The sequence below is a fragment of the Watersipora subatra genome, chromosome 1 (assembly GCF_963576615.1).
Source record: "Watersipora subatra chromosome 1, tzWatSuba1.1, whole genome shotgun sequence".
Taxonomy (NCBI): domain Eukaryota; kingdom Metazoa; phylum Bryozoa; class Gymnolaemata; order Cheilostomatida; family Watersiporidae; genus Watersipora; species Watersipora subatra.
Genome location: NC_088708.1, coordinates 65,825,867 through 65,841,478, shown reverse-complemented (window position 1 = coordinate 65,841,478; position 15,612 = coordinate 65,825,867). Strand labels below are relative to the sequence as shown.

Sequence of the window (15,612 nt, the reverse complement as noted above, 5' to 3'; positions counted from 1 at the left end):
TTTACTGGAAATGCCAACATACTTATCGTACTTTTCTTGTAACAGAAAACATCATTTTGTTGATTGATTACTAACTGCTAATACTTATAAAAATTATACATACACTCCAGAAGATACCACTTTACATGTATACTTACACCTATAAAAGCAGAGAGTATTCTATTCTTAGGCTCTATGTAGGCTATAATTATACATACACTCCAGAAGATGCCACTTTACATGTATACTTACACCTATAAGAGCAGAGAGTATTATACATACACTCCAGAAGATACCACTTTACATGTATACTTACACCTATAAGCGCAGAAAGTATTCTATTCTTAGGCTCTATATAGGCTAAAATTATACATACACTCCAGAAGATGCCACTTTACATGTATACTTACACCTATAAGAGCAGAGAGTATTATACATACACTCCAGAAGATGCCACTTTACATGTATACTTACACCTATAAGAGCAGAGAGTATTATACATACACTCCAGAAAATGCCACTTTACATGTATACTTACACCTATAAGAGCAGAGAGTGTTATACATACACTCCAGAAGATGCCACTTTACATGTATACTTACACCTATAAGAGCAGAGAGTGTTATACATACACCCCAGAAGATGCCACTTTACATGTATACTTACACCTATAAGAGCAGAGAGTGTTATACATACACTCCAGAAGATGCCACTTTACATGTATACTTACACCTTTAAGAGCAGAGAGTATTATACATACACTCCAGAAGATACCACTTTACATGTATACTTACACCTATAAGAGCAGAGAGTATTCCATTCTTAGGCTCTATATAGGCTATAGATGGCACCGTAGCACTTAGGTCATTGACCTCTAATAGGTATGATCTGCAAACAGAAGTGAGCAGACAGTTCTTACAATATAAAAAAGCTGACCTTTCTGCAATTTTAGCTAGTTGGTTTTGCACTACATTTTAATGAGTCCATAAATTCATCTAGAGACAAATGGCTTTTGTTTCTTAAAACCAAAATATTTCACTCTCTAAAGATATGTACTACTCATTCTGACTATCAATCTGTTGACCATTTTTCCTTTTTAAAAACTTGAGATCCACAAATGATATTAACTTACCGGTGGGTTTCTAGGAACATGAGCAGTCCTCCTGGGAAGGAGTAGTAGGGTATGATGATGCAAAACACATGATGAAGCAGTTTGGCTATCTGCACTGTTGAAGGGATGTTGATGAGAATGGTGACTGGGGTGAAGAAGAGCAGCGTCAACTACAACCATCATTATTTACTTACACCTCAGAAGGTAAGCTTGCTGTACAATAGCATGAAGTATGTCTTAGATTTGCCCACCACCCTTAAGATTGTTCAGTAAACACCGAATGACAATCACTGGCAGGTGCTACGCCACATGACACTTCTCTGAGCGTCAGTCAAACTGATTCGTTATATCATTATAAACTATTATATGTAGTTTACTAAAAAGATGGCTTTTTAAGTACTTGCAGCAAACATTAGATTGCCATGCCAGGACATTTATTTGGCTTACGTGGGTGTCAGTCCACATAAATTTTTCTAATATGGCCATAACAAGGAGAGTGAAAATATTTAGAAAGTCCACTTCTTTCAATGAGCACCATCAGTAAACTAAATTCAATTAAATTCAATACTGTTACTATTCAGCATCGCACCACCAAGTCATCAGTAATACAGCTTCTGTAAAAGTGAGCGTCACTACTACAATAATCAATTGTCACTATCAAATGAATTATACAAGATTCTGCTGCAGATATCTGTCTACCCAATGACCAGCCTCTCTAGATGTAGGAATATGTAACATGTCTTGGACATAGACACTTGCATTAAACACTGCTAATAATCCAGTTTACACCCATATGTCTAGGACATAGACACTTGCATTAAACACTGCTAATAATCCAGTTTACACCCATATGTCTAGGACATAGACACTTGCATTAAACACTGCTAATAATCCAGTTTACACCCATATGTCTATGACATAGACACTTGCACTACTAGTAAAGCCTGGCAAGACATCCTGCAATAATAAAAAAAGCCCAATGAGGGGCTCATCCTATTAGCAACTTAAAATGGCTACAAATGAGTGTTTATTTGATCTAGACAAATATGTTTATCTCTACACTGGTGCATTTGTTAAGTAGGCAATATAAAAAAAATATTTATTTGTTGTGAAACCGCTGTAATGTATTTTTTCATGCTTATACCTTAACCCATTGCATACCACGAGCTGAGTGATCCGGCTTGGCACACCGAATGTGTAGAGCCAAAAGCCATGTGACAGGGCTTTGGTAGGTGTCATTTTATACAAAACTCTTCAAGTAGTGAGTAGTTAAATGACTAGCCTATCATGTCTGCAATTAAATGAATAGAACAAAATCAACTGCCTGCGTTGAGCCAATAGAAAACATTCTTACATTCCAGCTTGAACTTAATTTCGCTTTGCAAAAAGTTTATATTTTTTATTGCAGTTTCTTCTTCGCAATGACCTACCCGGCTTCACAAATTGTAGATCAATAGACTTCTGATGATTATCAATGGGTATTAGTACTAAGGACAGTGATTATTTTTAACAATAATAATAATGGTGTAAGCTATGGTAATGGTGATAATTTGTTTAACTAGGAAAATGCTCAAACTGTTACTTATGGTAGTAGGGAAGGGGCAGTAAAGGTGTCCGAGCTGGCGAACTCGTTCTGCAACACATTTGCAGCCTTGTTTTAATACTCCGCCTTATGTCAAATTTTATGCTGATTAATTTGGTATCAAAATATTTTTCATACGCTCTGTTGTTCAAACGTTATGACAATTTATATGCACCATTGTGAAATATTACTAACAAATATTTAATTATGTCCCAGTAAAAAACAGTAATTGGCTAGCAAAAGTGAGGCAATAAAAAATAAACTTTGAGAGCTACTACAGAGTTTAGCCACACCTACAGAGTTAAGACACACCTACAGAGTTAAGACACGCGTACAGTAGAGGTGGAACGAGACACGAGACATCTCGAGTATCGACCTGTCTCGTCTCGGTCTCGTCTCAACCTAACTACTGCTAAACTCGAGACAGGAAATGGAGCTAAAGCGATTGCGCACGGCTGTTAAAACATGGCTTTCGCGGTAACAACGACTCCATATATTGTAATGGATTGCGGGCAACTGCCTTTAAACTTATACCAGGTCCGTTACTACCTGTTGTTATCGATTATGTTGGCCGCCGAGTCTAATCATGTAGTCCGGACAACGGCCCTGTTAATATATTGTAGTCCAGTTCTGTGTCCTTAAAGCAGATACCAGGTCGTATCCAATTACCCTCCGGATAACCGATTTAATAAATAAGACTGTTGCGGGTAAAATATCTGTATTTTATCGTATCGTGTCCAAACACCATTTACCCTTCATAAAATTCAGGCCTCTTTTGTATACTACCAATTGCGGGTAAAACCTGCCCGTACACGGAGAAACGAACTAAAGGCCGTGTCGACCATAGTCCGTGTTCGGGTAACAATGACATCGTTAGTTCAATACAAGAATATATACAGTAATTCATATAATTTCATGAGTACAATTTAAATATAATTCGCATACTGCAGTTAATACACAAACAAAACTTAAAACAAATATACATGTACAAAGCAATATGTTTATAATAATTAGTATCAATCATGCTTGAAATTCTTAGAAATATATAACTTCGCTATTTTAGAGCTGTTTGTGTCACTTTTGTTTACAAAAAATACATGCATATCGCAATTGAAATGTTGTATTTAATTCGTTTACACCAGGTGAAAATTCAACTTAAAAAGAGGTTTATCAATTTTACATATTAAGTACGCTAGTCCTTGTGTAGTGAAATCATCACCAAATGCACATTATTTTACTGTCTTGTGTCTCGAGTCTTGAAATTTTACAAGACAGTGTCTCGTCTCGAACTTAAAAAACCTGTCTCATTCCACCTCTAACGTACAGGACTAAGCCACACATACAGAGCTAATACAAGGCTATGAGTAAAGGACTACTAACCCAGATGTTAATGTTGGAGACATTGCCAGCGGTCTGTGGTTTATCAAAAACATAACTCCAGCAGAACGATAGGAGTATGATGACTATGAGCTGAATGAGAATATGCAGAATAAGGAGGATGGCGGCTAACGGTGCTTGAAAGCCTGGTACCTGTAATCCGTAAATATTACACATGCAACTGCTGTCAACTTTATGCCATGCTCAAGTATTTTAGTCTCAAACCAAATGATTAACAAAATAAGACTATCTCAAGTGGCACATGTCACCATAGCATGCCATTTATCTCAGGTGGCACATGTCACCATAGCATGCCATCTATCTCAGGTGGCACATGTCACCATAGCATGCCATCTATCTCAGGTGGCATATGTCACCATAGCATACCATCTATCTCAGGTGGCATATGACACCATAGCATGCCATCTATCTCAGGTGGCATATGACACCATAGCATGCCATCTATCTCAGGTGGCACATGTCACCATAGCATGCCATCTATCTCAGGTGGCACATGTCACCATAGCATGCCATCTATCTCAGGTGGCATATGACACCATAGCACGCCATCTATCTCAGGTGGCATATGACACCATAGCATGCCATCTATCTCAGGTGGCACATGTCACCATAGCATACCATCTATCTCAGGTGGCATATGTCACCATAGCATGCCATCTATCTCAGGTGGCATATGACACCATAGCATGCCATCTATCTCAGGTGCCATCTATCTCAATTTCTTTTTCAACCTAATTCGGTAGGAAAGCCCAAACGATGTTGTTTAGATGTGGATTTTTGTTAGCAGGTGAAGAGAAATTATCTGACCACTGACCTTCTGTTTGAAGCGATCGTAACTCCAATTTCGCTACTGGTTTTAAAGGGAAAATATTACTGTTTTACACATGAAAATTGCTGAACTGAGAAAAATTAGTCATCGTGTTATTATCACGATGAAATTATCACGTAAAAGTTATTCTCTGGTAAGTGATGGGCAATTACTGAGCAGGGCGGTTATAATTTATATCACCCAGGTTTACCAGGAAATGAATCACAATGTTAGGCTACTCTTGATGCAGAGTTACTTAGTGCTGTACCTGAAAGGCTATTATGACTATCGCAGCAATAAGAAGGGGCGGGCCGAGCAAAATGAGGTACAAGATTGCATAGGTTCCAAAGTAAGTGTTGACAGTCACGCCTGCAGTTCTGAGCAACGGCTTCAACTTTTTTTCTCTTTCCTAAAAAATAACCATAAGTCGTTGTGGCACATAACAAATTTGTGTACCAATATATATATACACACTGACACTCACATTGACTGTGTATACGGGAAACAAGGTAACACAACCCACCCCGATTATGTACACGGTATACAAGGTAACACAACCCACCCCGATTATGTATACGGTACACAAGGTAACACAACCCACCCCGATTATGTATATGGTATACAAGGTAAAACAACTCACACTAATTATGCATATGGTATACAAGGTAAAACAACTCACATTGACTATGTATACGGTATACAAGATAAAACAACTCATCCCGACTATGTATATGGCATACAAGGTAAAACAACTCACCCCAACTATGTATACGGTATAGAAACTTGAGCCAACGTACACCGCAAATACAAATGACATGCCAGCAAAGGATCCGGTGTTGAAAGCATAGACAATACCTTCTGCAGATGGCCACTCAGAAAGAGTCGTGTTAATAGCCTGAAATACATACACGTGATAAAACTATGTAGCTCTACTCTCATTTACTTGCAATAAGTAGCTCTAGTACTTCACATTTCCTATTTCCATCGGAAAAGGAACTATAACACCCACTTACTGTATAATTAGAAGCAGCCATGCTGAGAAAAGAGCTGCCGAGAACGTTGAGTGCCAAGGGAAAAGATAGGAGGTACGAGTGGTTGTATCTGATGGTCACATTTGCATTAGCCTAAAATTTATTTCGAATAAGATAAGTTCAGTTAACACCTTCTAGGCCTAAAGGTCGTAAGGTCACAAGGTCGTACTATATTACACAAACCACTACTAATCAGCCGCATCTTTTTATAACTCTCATGTGAATGTTTCAGAAGAGAACAGGTGTACTTACAGTTGAGAAAGTGTTGATGTCATATCCAAAAGGAGCAACTGGAGGATAAGTCTTACTGTAATCACCATTGTAGTCAGAGAGAAAGTAGGGAGGTGAAACTGCTGTTCGTATAGGATCGAGAAGGCCATCTATGTTTGCTGCAAGAGTGAGAACAATGAAAACTCCTAATAAGCTCCATTGTAGAGTAACTATTTGTATTATAAGGCTTAAGATACTACATGTATTTGTTGTAGCTTTCTGAAACTTGGAGTTGTCTTAGCCTGCTCACAAAATTTTAGTTTGTTGCTGTGGAATATTTAATGACTTTCACTTTTAATGATTTTCATGATAATCAATGAAATCACTTTTGACAAGTATTTTGGGTAAAGAGAAATCAAACACTTTGACTGATCATTTATAGATTCATTGAAGCTTGAGACCGTTCAAGCATATCATCTAAAACCAGTACATTCAAATGTGGCATTAAAAAGGCCAGTGGCGCGACTAACTCAATATAATTCAACTAATTGTATTATATACCTCTATTATTATCTCCCTCTGATAGAGAAGATGAATATATAACCAAATGCACAACAGACAGACAGCTCTGCAAAACATTGGATAAACCAGTTGTTTGTAACTAACATATCAGCTTACTATAGACACTACTCATAGTTCTTTACTATCATCAATTACCCTACGCTGAGAGAGATGAGTACAGCTATGACAGGTAGACTCACCAATAGATATTTATGCAACCACAATAAATACTGCGTTTGCGTTCCGGAAGCGAATAAAATGCATAAAAAAATAACTTTTGAGAAATATAACTCTGTGAATAAAATTGTATTGTAGGGTATTTTACAGTAACTGTTATACAATTTCACACACCACTTGTTCATTCGAGAACTGTGGAAGCATATATGATACATGTACTACCCACACAGTTTCATCTACTGAGACATTAATTTATGGCCTCTGAAACAAGCCTTAGCAATCTGTAACACGGAGAAGTAGTCTGCGTATTTGTTTTGCACAGTATGTATATTATTATATTTTGATATCATTAGGCAAGCCTGAAAATTTACAAGAGCTATACCCAGCATGTTCATAGAGCAGCAGGTAAAATAGCCTTTACTCAACACGCATAACTTTCATATTTCATTAAAGAGCTGCTATTGTGACAAAAGACTCGTTTCGACGCAAGGTTCCCAACTTGAAAACCTAGAAATAGCTCGAAAGTCTGTGGCTTTCCTAATTGCAGTTGCTTTAGTTATTTAGTAAGCTGTATCCTGACATTAAATACACAAGATAGGCAACTTCTGTACCACTTAGGCTTTCACTTTGTTTACTGGCTTTCACTTTGTTTACTAGCTTTCATTTTGTTTACTGGCTTTCACTTTGTTTACTGGCTTTCACTTTGTTTACTAGCTTTCCCTTTGTTTACTAGCTTTCACTTTGTTTACTGGCTTTCACTTTGTTTACTAGCTTTCATTTTGTTTACTAGCTTTCACTTTGTTTACTGGCTTTCACTTTGTTTACTGGCTTTTACTTTGTTTACTGGCTTTTACTTTGTTCCCTAAAAATGCATTGAGGAGTGAATTCCCAATGAACTCTAGTCTTCTTATCATCAGCGCTCAATCTTTTAAGAACAGGTCAATCAGAGAGCTCCACCTGGCCCATCAGTAATATAGACATAAAAGCTTGGAAATATAACTAGATAGGAAATGCAAGCCTAGTTACATTGCATAGCTAAACAACCATCTAATAACTATACATTAGTAGGAAGTAGCATGAAACATGCTGAGGCACATACCGGATGACTTGTTACTATAAACCACATCACTGGCAGCAAACTTATCATCATAAGAGGATGTTGTTGAGTTGATGACATCTAATGTGACATTCTTTGGAGGAGATGCCTGTGAGATGCCATCCGTTGACACCTGTCAGCAAGTGAACGCTTGATACATGTTAGACGAACACATATAGTTAAACATGAAGAGAGTCAGTCTTGTTATCTAATAAGGGGAAAGTTTTTATAATTGGTTTGCCCATCATGACAGTGATGAAAAATAAAGAATAATTATAACTAAATTGTAGAACAGAGAAAACAATTTTTTAAGATAACCTGAAATAATCCAAAAGAAAAATTCATAGTTTCGTAGCAAATCTTACCTGTGAACTGTTAAAGGTAGCTCATTAGTCTTTCATACATAAAATAATCCATTCAGTAAATTCTTGATGGAGATTTTGTAAAGACATATTATGTATTTATATACATGTAAATATATATTATACACTCATAACCTCAATTTATCACAAGTAAAGACATCTTTGATTATCGACTTTGACTACTTTCACTATTATTTACTTTGTTAAACATACGTTAAGCATGAAGGTGACTTGACATCAATAATCTTTCATAGATTTTTCAAAAAGAAATCTAAAGTACGTAGAGAAGCAAAAGTAGTTGAGAGTTTCAGTTCATTAACATAGCTAGTCATGATAACCATTAACATAGCTAGTCATGATAACCATTAACATAGCTAGTCATGATAACCATTAACATAGCTAGTCATGATAACCATTAACATAGCTAGTCATGATAACCATTAACATAGCTGGTCATGATAACCATTAACATAGCTGGTCATGATAACCATTAACATAGGTAGTCATGATAACCATTAACATAGCTGGTCATGATAACCATTAACATAGCTAGTAATGATAACCATTAACATAGCTGGTCATGATAACCATTAACATAGCTAGTCATGATAACCATTAACATAGCTAGTCATGATAACCATTAACATAGCTGGTCATGATAACCATTAACATAGCTGATCATGATAACCATTAACATAGCTGGTCATGATAACCATTAACATAGCTAGTCATGATAACCATTAACATAGCTAGTCATGATAACCATTAACATAGCTGGTCATGATAACCATTAACATAGCTAGTAATGATAACCATTAACATAGCTGGTCATGATAACCATTAACATAGCTAGTCATGATAACCATTAACATAGCTAGTCATGATAACCATTAACATAGCTAGTCATGATAACCAATAACATAGCTAGTCATGATAACCATTAACATAACTAAACATGATAACCATTAACATAGCTAGTCATGATAACCATTAAAATAACTAGTCATGATAACCATAACCTAGAATAAAAATTAACCAATATTTTCGTACTACTCTTGGCTAAAATAATATACAGATAGTTCATTGAATGGACTAAGAAACGGCAGCGACGAACAGAGTACATTGCATTACAGTTGATAGGAATGCAACGCAGTGCAAACACACGAGCTTTAAAACAGGATTGATGGAACTACAAGTACCTGTACTACTTACCACTATTAAAACGACTCCAGCAGCGAGGGCGATCAGGTAGAGTATCAGAGAGACGATTAGAAAACCTTCCCTAGGGATCATCTTTAGCCGCAGCCTAACCATATGCCAGAGTCTCCGCCTGTTAGTAGCTACATTTGTTCTCTCCATATTTATGGGGTTATCTTCTTCTACAAGATAGGCATGTTCGGCCATATAGCAACCGCACAAGGTGTTCACCGCTAGTCAATAATGGCTTACACAGGAGGGCAGCTCAGCACGCACATAAACTCACGAACACTACAAACATACTCGCAGAGAAAAGACCAAATCTATAAGCTAACTATCATGAAGCCCTGCCATCATGATTGTAAAAACCAATTTTTACAGTAAGGGGTAGTAGGCGTACGGGTGGTTAGTACTTGTTTGTACAGTAAGGGGTAGTAGGCATACGAGTGGTTAGTACTTGTTTGTACAGTAAAGGTTAATAAGCATACGGGTGGTTAGCACTTGTTTGTACAGTAAGGGGTAGTAGGCAAACAGGTGGTTAGCACTTGAAGCTCTATTCTGTCCTCAGCAACCCCTAGAGCTCATCCAAAGGTCTACTTCTGTTAATAGAAATGGCAGCATTTAAAAACCACTGTACAAGCTAAGCAGTTGGATATCTGGAGTCAACACAGTTGATATCAAGTCATATCAACATACGATATCAGTATGTTGATATGACTTGACTAATAAAATAAAAAAGGGGCCCGTTTAAATCTCAATCAACCATTGACAAAAAATATTGATAGTTATCGAATGAGACATAAGGAGAAGAAGAGTGATTTACTGGCAGACCAGAAGGTAGCAGTCACGACTGATAGCAGCATGCACCGAGCAAGGGTAGAGAAGAAAACACGAATACATCTATGCATCGTCAGTAAAATAATGATGCTCTGATAAGTAACTTTTGAAAATTTGTAAAAAAATTTCTGTAATTTTTACCAAGTCACCTGCATCAAACGTTTTATAGAGAACCTCTGTAAACACGTCAATTGACACCTTAGCAGACTGGCAAACATACGTACCTAATCATAGTACTGTAATCATAGTACCGTAATCACATACGTAATCACATATGTAATCACATACATAATCACATTACTGTAATTATATACATAATTACAGTACCATAATCACATACGTAATCACATTACTGTAATCACATAGGTAATCACAGTACCATAATCACATACATAATCACAATACCGTAATCACATACGTAATCCCAGTACCGTAATCACATACATAATCACAGTATCGTAATCACATACATAATCACAGTACCGTAATCATGGATTCTAAATCATGGAAAAGCGACAAGAAAAAGAGAAAATTTGTGGATACAAACCAATAATACCACAGTTATTGTACAGTCATTAAATTGTGAAGTTATGTTTTGTTCTTTATGAAGGGCCAAAAGAGTAAGTTTGAATTATCTTGGAATAGATTAGGCTATTTACATGTATTTTAAGCTTCATATAGGTAAAATCCTTACAAAGTGAATAATCTCGGAATGGATTAATTACGTTGTAGAGGCATCTACTGTAGTCTTGGTTCTTTGGCATTTAACTGAATAAGTGTAAAAGAGTTTAAATGAAAATGTTAAAGGAAGTTGGTTAGAAATTGTCTTCTCTAGAAATGCCGTGTAATACTAACCACTGGCTTGGAAGCGCTCTACAATAAAAAATATAAAGAAATAATAAGTTAACGCAAGTGTACTTTCCCTCAACTTCTAAACACAAAACAGTATCAGAAGTGAACTACTCTCTAATCGCTAATGACAAGACTAGTTGAAGGGTGTCTGTAACGATAAAGAAGACACGCATATCGTCCTTGAAACAATATACAAGCAAAAATCAAGAAGGATATTCATTCAGTTGTAAACATTAGCAACTATTCACCTTCAACCTCAGGGTGTACGCTAGTAGCATTCTTTATTTGCCTTCCTTGAAGATTTTCTTTGTCCAGGCGCTCCTCTTCTTCTGCTTGCTCCCCTATTTAGAGGCAAACAAAAAAGCTACAGAAAGACATTGATATACAATATTCGGACTGCAACAATAAAACTATGGCATACACATATGGCATACTGAGCCTTGGCTCGTGTCTCAACTATCTCATCGATAACATGCATTAGTTTTGAAGGAGCCCATGCCTGCTTACACCTTCAGTAAAAAAGTAAAACATGTCTAGGAATACTTTAGAAGAGACTACTAACCTAGCTTCAAGAAGACCTCCTCCAGAGTGATCATAGCGATAGAGTAACTGGTGACAGACAACTCCTCTTTGTGTGACTCCAAAGCCATGAATAGATCTACGGCATGTACAGGAAGCAACAGGTAAGCACAATAAAAAAATACAGCTGCTGTATTCGCCACCTCCATACTGCCTAATCAATGGTTTGACATGGTAAGCTCACAAGAACTGTAAGAGATGATAGCCAAGAGAAGGATATTAGAGAAAAGGTAGGTAAACTCTTCCACCTGAAAATTTAGCAGATTGTTGTATTGGTAGATTATACGTAATCTCCTTCCCAAAGGTTCTTTTGTGTGTCGAATCTTCTATAACTTCGGCTATGAGTGATCCCAGAACCTCCTGTTTGCGTGCATCTTCAACTAGTAACCTGGATTAAGAATACACCAGAGTAGCTGAAGTAAAAGCATGCACAAAGGATGTTAGAGTGTAAAAGTGTAGAGTTGTTGGAGTAACCCTGCTAGCACCAAAATTTACTCAAGTAAAAAACTCAAGGAATTAGGACTACAGTTCTCTTTCTATGCATACATTTTTCATACGAAGACTCACCAGCTACAAACTATCTCCAAACCTAAGCCATCCTTAATTCATCTCAAGAATTGCAAGTTAATATCACAAGACACCAAACTCATCTCCATGTTACAAACTTAAAGGTTGACTTGCAACAAAATTCACATTACAGTTATTTGGTATCAAAAAGTTCACCATGTCTTACTCTGCTGTTATAGGTGCAAAATATGTGGAAATGTGATTACAAGCTCTTAAAAAGTCAAAAACGAACAGTTAATCGCAGCCATCACGAAAATGCCGTAGGTTGGATTTCCAAAACAGCTCAAATGTGACGTAGTTGAACACGATGTGCTTCTGTTTACACTTTCATGCAACCTCATTCGTCAAAATATTTTCACAAATATACTTTACGCAATCAATAAAACCATGTCTATTGCCCTTTCACGTCTATTTCATCATCATTGTAATGCTGTCACTTTGAGCACTGATATCTCAAAACCTAGCCTAAAAATTAGTTCAATTTTTTAACCTTAGCTCGAAGGGGTGCACATCATTCTCTGATAAACATGAGGAGCCTGTTGGTCACCTGTACTGGTCGAATAATGGTGCAGAAATTGTTGGCGCCATTTGGCAAAAAATATGGGTCACATGATCAGATTATAACTAGATGATTAGACCAAGCTGAAACAAAACTGTAAAGTAGCAAGCATCAATATTTAATAAGGGCTTTCCGGTAGAACCCGAAGTGTTTGTCATAAACTAGTGCTACGAGAAGTGTTAAATTGAGTCTTTTATTGGCCTTTCATTTTACCTGATAACATCACTTGTCAAAACAATAACCCCGTCGAGTTGAGTACGTCATCAAAATAAAGGGATTCCAACCTATGGTCATTTTTTTTAACTGTTCGTTTTTGAGCTTTTAATAGCTTGTAATCACATTTCCACATATTTTGCACCTAAAACACAGCAGAAGACATCGTGAACTTTTTGATACCAACTAATTGTTATGTAAATTTTGTTGCAAGTCAACCTTTAATGTTTTATTTGATACCAAAACTGTGTGTGTACCATGTGTTATAGAATTGCAATAACCTGGTTAATGGAATTATACATATTTTGTACTTAGAGTTGTCTACACATAATTGTTTGCAACATTGAGTAATGTTTATTGCCCTTCCTTCAAAGCCAGGCTTGCAAAATAAAGTTGGGTTATTAAATTGAAATCCAAAGGAAACTTTATCCAAAGAATCGCATTACACCAAGTACTACAAGTTAGACCTGTACTAATGCACATAATAACGATCAACATTAGTTGATAGTGACTTACGTTAGCTGGTACCCAACTCCAAATTTATTCTTCATATAAAGAGAAGAACCAGCACACTGGAGCCGGCCTTTAGAAATGACAGCTTTGCGATCTGAAATAAAACTTGAAAAGAGTAACATAATAAGACAAAAGGAATGTCTAACAATGAATCAAAAATTAATAAATAAGATCACGATATGAACGCTCAACTTTTCTGTATTAACATTTGTAATAGTAGTGGGAGTAGAACACTAGCTATAAACATTCAAATCTCTCAATGCTAGTTAAAATATCATCAAAAATCGATAACTTTTGCAAGATGGATTCATAACAATGTACACAGAAGGTTTTCCAATGCAGAGCTAACGGTGTCAGGTCTAAGAATGTAGTCCTAAAACATAACAGTTCAAAAGTCACAAACCTGCAAGAACATCAGCCTCATCCATAAAGTGGGTAGTCAGAAGAATAACTCGACCTTCTCGGCTATTCTTCAACAAGGACCAGAGGTGGCGCCGAGAGTATGGGTCCATTCCAGCAGTCGGTTCATCAAGAAAGAGAATCTGCAAGCAACCGTTAGCCAATCAGCAAGGCAGCGATTCTTCCGACAACCGGGACAAGAACATGATTGGCTGCTACGAGAAGAACAGTCGGATTAAAGCTACATCGAGGTGAAAGAGTACCTTTGGGTTTCCTATAAGTGCCATTCCTACATTCAGCTTTCGTTTCTGACCACCGCTGAGTTTCTCAGCCCTTGTATCTATTTGCTCCACAAGGTCGCAGTCAGCGACAGTTTTCCTGATCTATAAGGGTTTAGAAGTTTTCCATCACCAAACATGAGAAATCTACTGTCTGACAAGTGATTGCACATGAGAAATCTACTGTCTGACAAGTGATGGTATAGCAAACTTAAACTTCCAATCAAATGTTTTTTGAAATGCTATTCTCATTTCAGCAGATTCCTTATGTCTATCTTTGCCAAAAACATCAGATCTGCCAAAATAGTTGTTTATTATTTTAACAAGGCACTGAAACCCAATGACTAGTATAAGCATCTCACCAACAAATTTCGTGTCATGGGGCTCAATTAGTCATCACAAACAGTTAATAGTTAGAGCTGTTATCTCTCACTCATAGAGCTGTGTTATCTCACATTCATAGAACTGTTATCACCCCTGGCATAGCAAGCGTGTATCATGCGTATCTTTATCTATCACATTCACTCCCTTCTGTGCCGAATTTGACAGAGTTATCTTGTCTGTTTCACCCTCACATCCTTTTCTAGCCATAATATCCATATTTCAACAAAAAGGCAGCCTTGAAAAAGACCTCCATTACCTTGTCAGCCACCTCTTTTTCTGGCACCCCCTTCAAGTGAGCATACAACTCCAAGTGCTCTCTGACTGTCAGCCGCTCCACAATAACATCTTTTTGAGGACAAATTCCAATCATACCCCTAATGGCTTGTAGGTCTACCCCATTAGACACGTCCTGCGTGATGAAAATATGTTTGCAGTCATGGGTAACTAGACAGCAAGCATAATAATGGCATGACAATTATAGTGTGTAACAAATCAGGTATACAACCTGCTACCTCAATCGCTACTACAACTTGCTGAAGATAGCTGCATGTATTTATAGTAGCAATAAGTAGCTTAATTACATATTGTTACGTATTATAACAAACAAAGCACGTATTATAACAAACAAAGCACGTATTATAACAAACAAAGCACGTATTATAACAAACAAAGCACGTATTATAACAAACAAAGCACGTATTATAACAAACAAAGCACGTATTATAACAAACAAAGCACGTATTATAACAAACAAAGCACGTATTATAACAAACAAAGCACGTATTATAACAAACAAAGCACGCAGAGTAATATCATGATGCATGACCATTGCAGCAGACAGTAATTAACAATTCCTAACCATTCGGCTATGGGTAGGAACCTTAACTTTTTAGTAGGCTCTCCTCAGATTACACAAGCA

The 15,612-nt window shown here is 36.9% G+C and overlaps 1 protein-coding gene across 2 annotated transcripts in view; it reads right to left on the bottom strand.

Moving 5' to 3' along the window:
- The window catches only part of LOC137398005 (cholesterol transporter ABCA5-like), a 37,437-nt gene that overhangs the window by 5,958 nt on the left and 15,867 nt on the right, over nucleotides 1-15,612 (bottom strand). Inside the window, exons 11-27 of one of the 2 annotated variants that reach the window (XM_068084106.1) lie at nucleotides 14,950-15,102; nucleotides 14,295-14,414; nucleotides 14,036-14,174; nucleotides 13,636-13,726; nucleotides 12,029-12,168; nucleotides 11,764-11,859; nucleotides 11,450-11,542; nucleotides 11,205-11,222; nucleotides 9,528-9,694; nucleotides 7,957-8,086; nucleotides 6,162-6,298; nucleotides 5,892-6,002; nucleotides 5,636-5,773; nucleotides 5,147-5,287; nucleotides 4,053-4,202; nucleotides 1,112-1,260; nucleotides 774-867 (exon numbers count right to left, since the gene is read on the bottom strand). In XM_068084106.1, the coding sequence (XP_067940207.1) occupies nucleotides 774-867; nucleotides 1,112-1,260; nucleotides 4,053-4,202; nucleotides 5,147-5,287; nucleotides 5,636-5,773; nucleotides 5,892-6,002; nucleotides 6,162-6,298; nucleotides 7,957-8,086; nucleotides 9,528-9,694; nucleotides 11,205-11,222; nucleotides 11,450-11,542; nucleotides 11,764-11,859; nucleotides 12,029-12,168; nucleotides 13,636-13,726; nucleotides 14,036-14,174; nucleotides 14,295-14,414; nucleotides 14,950-15,102 (2,067 nt within the window). The remainder of the gene's footprint in view (nucleotides 1-773; nucleotides 868-1,111; nucleotides 1,261-4,052; nucleotides 4,203-5,146; nucleotides 5,288-5,635; nucleotides 5,774-5,891; nucleotides 6,003-6,161; nucleotides 6,299-7,956; nucleotides 8,087-9,527; nucleotides 9,695-11,204; nucleotides 11,223-11,449; nucleotides 11,543-11,763; nucleotides 11,860-12,028; nucleotides 12,169-13,635; nucleotides 13,727-14,035; nucleotides 14,175-14,294; nucleotides 14,415-14,949; nucleotides 15,103-15,612) is intronic. The other variant, XM_068084113.1, reaches the window with a different exon arrangement.